Genomic DNA, 6,843 nt, shown 5'->3' on the forward strand with positions numbered 1-6,843 from the left:
ACAGCGCTGCATTATAACCAATCACACACGATGCTGTTGAGCTTATGAATGCAATGGCCAATCAGAGACTTTCAGATGAGTCATCGCTGAAACGCGGTGTTTTGTTCACTTGCTCGCTGACTGAATTATCTGGCGAATTCTCTAATCAGAAACAACAAAGTGCAGATGTGCGTACGAATGTAAGTGTAAGATATTAATTTCACAGTGTAAACAGCTTCAGTGATTTTAATGGGAGTTTTTGAGAGTGCCTGAACTCTGGCTAGACTAAATGAAAATGTTCTTTGATAATGTGTACTTTGCTCTCTGAAAGTGTTATAATTAGTAACATACAATATTGTTATTAAATTCACATTAAATACGAAGTCAGTCGTATTAAAAATATTTTATGGCATGACAGCCATATCTGGTACTTAATTAAAAAGTCGGGTTTTTATGTGTAGTTAGCCTAATAGGTTACACTATTAGTCTACTTTGCCCATTACCATTACTTAAGTAAAAAGTCAGGTTTTTATGTGTAGTTAATAGATTACACTAGGCCTATTAGTCCTCTTTGGCCATCACCATTTATTGATCAAATAACAATCTATAAAGGTGCAAAACGCATTTACTTACACATATTTGAGAATCGAGATATTTCCTGATATAGTTCACACGTTTGGAAATATTTCGAATAAAAAGGAAAAAATAAATAAAACATAAGCCTACATCAGTTAAACTGCTATTGTATAACTGATATACGCCCCCCCGCCACGTGCCCCCTCCAAAAATCATGAGTGTATGACGCCCCTGGTTATGGTCATTCTGAAATGCCTGAGCAAAGTTTGTCTTACACGACTGCGTTCCCAAACAGCAGGCATCCGCCTCCGAAAGCAATGACACCATTCATTGTGTTTCATCTGTTCGCTCTGAGGCGCAAGTAATTTATATCATATATGAAAATTATTATATTTAGTGGCTTCTCCTATATTCTTAGTGATATTTAGTGCCACAGTTTACCAGGAAGTGACGATTTTGTTCTCTTTGACTCGTTGGATGGAAACGGTGCTTTATTCGCATATGTTTTATGCGATATTCCAGTTTTGCGCATAAGTTTAATTCGAATCTTTGGATGGAAACATAGCTAGTTACAGTACTCAACTCACCCTTATGTCACTCCAAACCTGACTTTCCAAAGCTGTATTGTTCTGCAACATATTCTTGTAATTTAGGTTTAGGACAACATAAGGGTGAGTAAAAGATGATAGAATTTTCATTTTTAGGTGAACTCAAATACAAGGAAATTTTGGAAGCTTGGTGACTGCCACATGATGCTGAACTAATCAGTCAGGAGCCAGAGATGTTTATTTCAGTTGATTTCCTCATTTTGTGCTAATCCCATTTGTGCTTGGAGTTTACTATCTATACTTTCAACAAATGTCCATTTCAAACCCTAGATATACACTAATATCAGACTTAGATTATATCTGGTGCAAGTCTAAAATCATTTTTGTGATTCTAAAAGGCTGAAAAATGTCATACATGCCCACTGAACTGACTAGGGTCACAAGTAAAGTTGCTGCAAGTCTAGAACATTAACTTCCTCAAAATCTGCAAGTATAACAAATAGTATTTTTATAACCCTGGTGTCTGATAACACTGCGCTCATGGAGATCATGATCCAAGAATTGTAGCAACATTAATTCCTAAGATATTACTGCTAGGTCATCTGGTTGCTTAATAAACCAGAACACTAGACCAAAGTTCTCATCTCTGAGGACGCATGCACTCTAATTGCAGTGAGGTCATAATTGACCTCGGTTTTATTAAGTAGGTCCCAGATGGGATAAAAAACAGCAATTGTGCTGAGCACAGCAAGAGCAGAACTCTTATACAGAAATATGGATTCAGAGGGTCTCAGTAATGCCTGATAACGCAAAGTTTAATATACTGTAGCATTACTATAATAAGCTGACTGTTATAGGGCCTGTCATTTAGTTAGGCTTCAGTGTTTCTCAGTACAAAGGGAACTGCAGGGAAATTGCACATTACTGAGCTGAATCAGCAGCGGTCCCAGACCAGTGACCTGGTGTACACCAGGTACAGCTGCTCACATTCAAACTTCAGAGAGAATAAGAGTGGCTCATCTCATCTGCATCTTAATATTGTCAGCTGTGTAAGTGAGAGTACAGTATTAAAGGGATACACAACAGAAGATATTTTAAAAAGTGTCTCCAGGTTTGTTTGTTTTTCCATACAGTAAAAGTCAGTGTGGTCCAATGTTGTGTAAATGACATCATTTTCATTTTTGGGTTACTATTACTTTAGGGTCATGTTCTTTTATGATAGTTTTAAGGGGTTTTACAGAAAGACAAAAATGACTGTAAAAAGAAAGAGACTGTATAGTAGCTGGATAAATCCTCCATCTTTGGTAGGTATAGATTAAATGGTGTTATGATTTTATGATCCACTGTGGATAAAGTAGCTAAAACATACTCTATTATCTGGTTATTGATTTTTGATACAGCAGCTAAGGGAGACAAAAAGAGCACTCAAAACAGGAAGTGTTCAGCTCTAAAGCAGCAGACTCTCGCAGACAGGTCTATTTTCTTTCTAAGCCCTGTGGGTTGTGGGCTCTGACGAGGATTTATTTTAAAATAGTTGGGCTGCTGTGGTCAGGCGCTGCTGGTGTGATGGATTTTTTTGGGGTGGGCGAAAGCAGCAAGATTTTGCCTCCTTCACTTGAGGTAATTTCAGCTCAACAGAGGCTTAAGGTGTTGACCTAAGGGAGAGCTGTTATAATAGAACTGACAGTGATAAACCAAAATACTCCATGAAGGTACTGACCTCTCCTTGAAGTCCAAAAAGATCTTTCCCAGGCCATTGCCCCCACTCACCATGGTCAGGTCAATGGCCCTCAGCAGAGCAAAATGGACCTTGATGATGTCCTGTGGAGAAATTGTCAAAAATTGCCACCCAAGCATTATTTATCCATTTGTTGTACCATACTTTTGCCCTCTCAGAATTATTAATTTGCTGTCAGACACAAGCTTTTGCCCGTTTAAATTTTTGCCATTTATGCCATTTAAATTACTTAACATAGGCAAGCTCATTGAGCTAATTTGACAGTCCAGTGTCTGAATATATATTATATATATTACATATTATATCTTGTAAAAAAAGAAAAAAAATTAAATGTACTTTATTTTTAAAGGAAACAAATACATAATAATCAGTAAATTCAACATTTAAGCTACTACAAAAATATGAGTAACATACAGTTCACAGTAACGGTTAATTAACATATTTTGGGAAATTTTTTTTTTTTTTAATATTTGTAGGTTGTAAATGTAGAATACAGTAAATGATCACTCACCTCTAAATTTACAAATATGGCTTCCATGTCCTGTGGTGTTAACACTTGCTTCAGGGGGATCATATAATTCTAAAAAGGTAAAAGAGAAGAAAATACCATTAATGCCCTATAATACCTGGCAGAAAAATCTGAATTGAATTCCAGAAATGGCACATGTAATTAAATTAATTTATTAAACATATTTAAAGTCAAAGTATACAATCAAACACATGCAATAAGACTGCTTACACCTTGTTGAGGTTTGGTAATTGTCTTTGTCAAACAAAAGTCAAATACTATTTGTCTAGCACGGCTGCGGGCAGGCTGTTCAAACATAATAAATTCTGAGAAATCCTGGCAAATGCATCTATTTGTTTCAGTTGCAAAGCAGAAAGGGATTTCAGAGCAATACAACACGTTTGGCTTAATTAGGAAGAAATGAATCAAGCGACATTGAGTAAACAAAGCCTCTGTCTGGAATATGAAATCCGCGTGACCCCTCACTGTTTTGACAGTGATTCATCACCTCTAATAACAGTACACTGGCTTATTTGGTCACGCTTCAAATTCTGTGTGTTGTGTGTGACAGTACAATTGGAAACAGGGCAGGACAAAACATCACACATTCAAGTTTTTGTACGATTTGTACATACAAGGATGGATGCATGGAAAAGCCCCAGGGCAAGATTCAATCTAGTGCCAACAGTTCTGATTTACTAAATGGACATGTTTTCTCACTTTGTGGACAGTGCATGGCATTTCTGTCCTATGACTGACCCCTGAGTCTGTAGGGCAAAGGAAGGACACACATCAAGAAGAACCCAATTATAGGCTGAAACCTAAAACAATGCCTACACACATATTTGGCTATTTGATAACATCATTTTCCCTGCCAACATTTAACATGTTACATTCATGTAACATCAGCCAAAAAGTAAAGCTGTTTGAGATCTTAGTTTTTAAAAAGACTACAAAGAGACATTTTAACAATGTACTGATATTAATATTATTATGTGGCTGATACTGATGATTATTCTCATATTATGGCTGATACATGATAAATGGAAGACACTGTATTTAAATTCCATATAATTTTGTCTAAATTAAAAACTAAAATCAATAGATTTAAATGCAAATGTACACATCACAACACTATAATGTACAGTATGTAAATGTTCATTTTGGGATTTGCTAAGTTTAAACGTTATGAAATTATTAACAAAGGTAATCTATGCATAAAAATACGGAAATGAGCATCAACAACTGAACATTCAATATTGATAAATAAAAAAATCCCTAATATGACTGTTACGTACAGATATACTGTGCATCCGTTTTTTTTTCTTTAGAAAAACATACATCAATGATTTGTGCACAATAAGACTGAGTATTATTGTATAGTAATATTATGAAAGTGAATGGAAAGTTCAGTTAGAATTTCAAGTTGACATTAAAGGGTTAGTTCACCCAAAAATGAAAATTCTGTCATTAATTACTCACCCTCGTGTTGTTCCAAACCCGTAAGACCTTCGTTCATCTTTGGAACACAATTTAAGATATTTTTGATGAAATCTGAGGGCTCTCTGACCCTCCCATAGACAGCAAGGTAACTACTAGGGCTGGGTAAAAAAATATCGATATCTCGATGTTAATCGATTCTCATTTTTACGGAACGCTATCGATTCTTAAATCCCAAGAATCGATTAGTCTAGCCTGTTTTCAGTTAATGGACGGAACATTGAAGGGTACTTCCCATCCAATAAATCGCAATAAGCGTTGTGGCTTTGGTACTGTTAATATGAAACAAAGTCTCAGATTTCAAATTCTGTCCATTGTATTGCAGTGTTTAAACAATAAATGCCGTTTTGGCGCTGTTTAATATGAAGTGACAGATCGCTGTAGCGCCTCAGTTCAACAGACACACGAGGCGCACGTGAACTGATCATCTCCTCTACATTAATACCAGTTTCAACACAAAATAAGCATGACTAAACATCTGAAGGTAAGTTAAAAGAAAGTACTTTACAATCCGTATCCTGTCTCATGTAATCGCTCAATCAGTGTTTCAGCCGTGCAAAGACGTTAATATAACGGCTTGTAAACAATGTCACGTAACGTCTCATTTACCTTAGAAAAAAAAAAACATATTCGGTGACCATAAACTCATTAGTCATATAGAAAAATAAACTGTAGAGAGGGCATTTTGCTTAATATATGCACCATATAACACATTCATTATATTGTTTTACTGTTCTTCAATGTTTAATTTATGTTTAAATAAATCCATCAAGTTTTTATGACAGCCACCATTTAAATGTTTATATTTAAAAAAAACTAACTGAAGCAGAAATATTATTATGTAACTGTAACTTTATTATTGTAAAAACTTAATTTTTTAACTTAATTAAAACGTGTGGCGGCGGTGATCCAGATCCGGCATAATGACGTCATTACGCCGGCTCTGGGTCAGCGCCGCCACACGCTCGTGTCATGATACTGTCGTGAACGTGCATTTACAGATGAACGAAGGTCTTACATCAGAATAATAATCAGATTTATTCTTATCAGAATAATTCAACAGGCCACCTAAGTACACTTGTCACCTAGGGCTCAGTTCTCATTTTTTGTCCTCTCCCTCCATCTATTTTGAGCTACCTCACTTTCCTCCTTGACCCAATTCCAGGTCTTCAATTCCACTCTCTCCAGCTCTAAAACTCTCTATGCTCTCCCACTCACCTTCTCAATGTCCTCCAGTGTCTTGTAGTACTTTGCCTCTGTCTCCTGAATCTCCACCAAGCAGCAGTTCCTCTTATCATCTTCTGTCATGCCCATTTTCTGTTATGGGAAGAAGAAAAAAAAACACACAAACCATGTTGGTATCGTCCTGCAGGATGCTTGCTCAGCACCTTTAAACACCGGCAGAAGGTACCGAACTGTAATTTAAGGGAATTCAGGTCACAATCAGAATGGCCAAAGCACACTACAGTAAAAGACAGAGGTGGACAGAGAATATTTCACAACAAAACCTCAAGGGAAATGTTGACAAGGACTGTAGGTTAAAATGCTGAGGTTCAAGCAAGAATTTAGTCTTTCATTCATTCAAAACAACATACAAGTCTAAGTCTAAAGCACAAAAAACAACTGTAGGAAAGCCAGAAATGTGGGTTTGATGAGGATTGAGGCACTAAATGAGGTCAATTCACAAAACAATAACAACAGAAAATGATCTAATAGAACATGATGCATTTGATTAGGTGTAATCACTGGCTCTTGGTGTAATGCGAGCGGGTTTGCAAGCTTGTTTAAGAAAGTGGCGATAGCGCTGGAGCCTGGGGAAGGTGCACGCCAGCTGAAGGTCAGAGCTGGAATGAACATCACAACACACTTTTGAACATCTGGGCCTGTTGGTGCACGAGGCCAAAGCAAACCTGCTCACATTCAAAGAAATTCAAGATCACAAACAATTGTTTCGTTAGAGTAAAAAAAAAAAAAAAAAAAATCTTTCCAAAGGG

The 6,843-nt window shown here is 36.6% G+C and overlaps 1 protein-coding gene across 1 annotated transcript in view; it reads right to left on the minus strand.

Annotated features, from left to right (window-relative positions):
- The window catches only part of LOC107684912 (guanine nucleotide exchange factor VAV2-like), a 157,842-nt gene that overhangs the window by 25,780 nt on the left and 125,219 nt on the right, over window positions 1–6,843 (minus strand). Inside the window, exons 7-9 of the mRNA XM_016481294.1 lie at window positions 6,068–6,166; window positions 3,353–3,421; window positions 2,824–2,924 (exon numbers count right to left, since the gene is read on the minus strand). Of these exons, the coding sequence (XP_016336780.1) occupies window positions 2,824–2,924; window positions 3,353–3,421; window positions 6,068–6,166 (269 nt within the window). The remainder of the gene's footprint in view (window positions 1–2,823; window positions 2,925–3,352; window positions 3,422–6,067; window positions 6,167–6,843) is intronic.

This window comes from Sinocyclocheilus anshuiensis, unplaced genomic scaffold, assembly GCF_001515605.1.
Source record: "Sinocyclocheilus anshuiensis isolate Anshui unplaced genomic scaffold, SAMN03320099.WGS_v1.1 scaffold633, whole genome shotgun sequence".
In the NCBI taxonomy this organism is placed as follows: Eukaryota; Metazoa; Chordata; class Actinopteri; order Cypriniformes; family Cyprinidae; genus Sinocyclocheilus; species Sinocyclocheilus anshuiensis.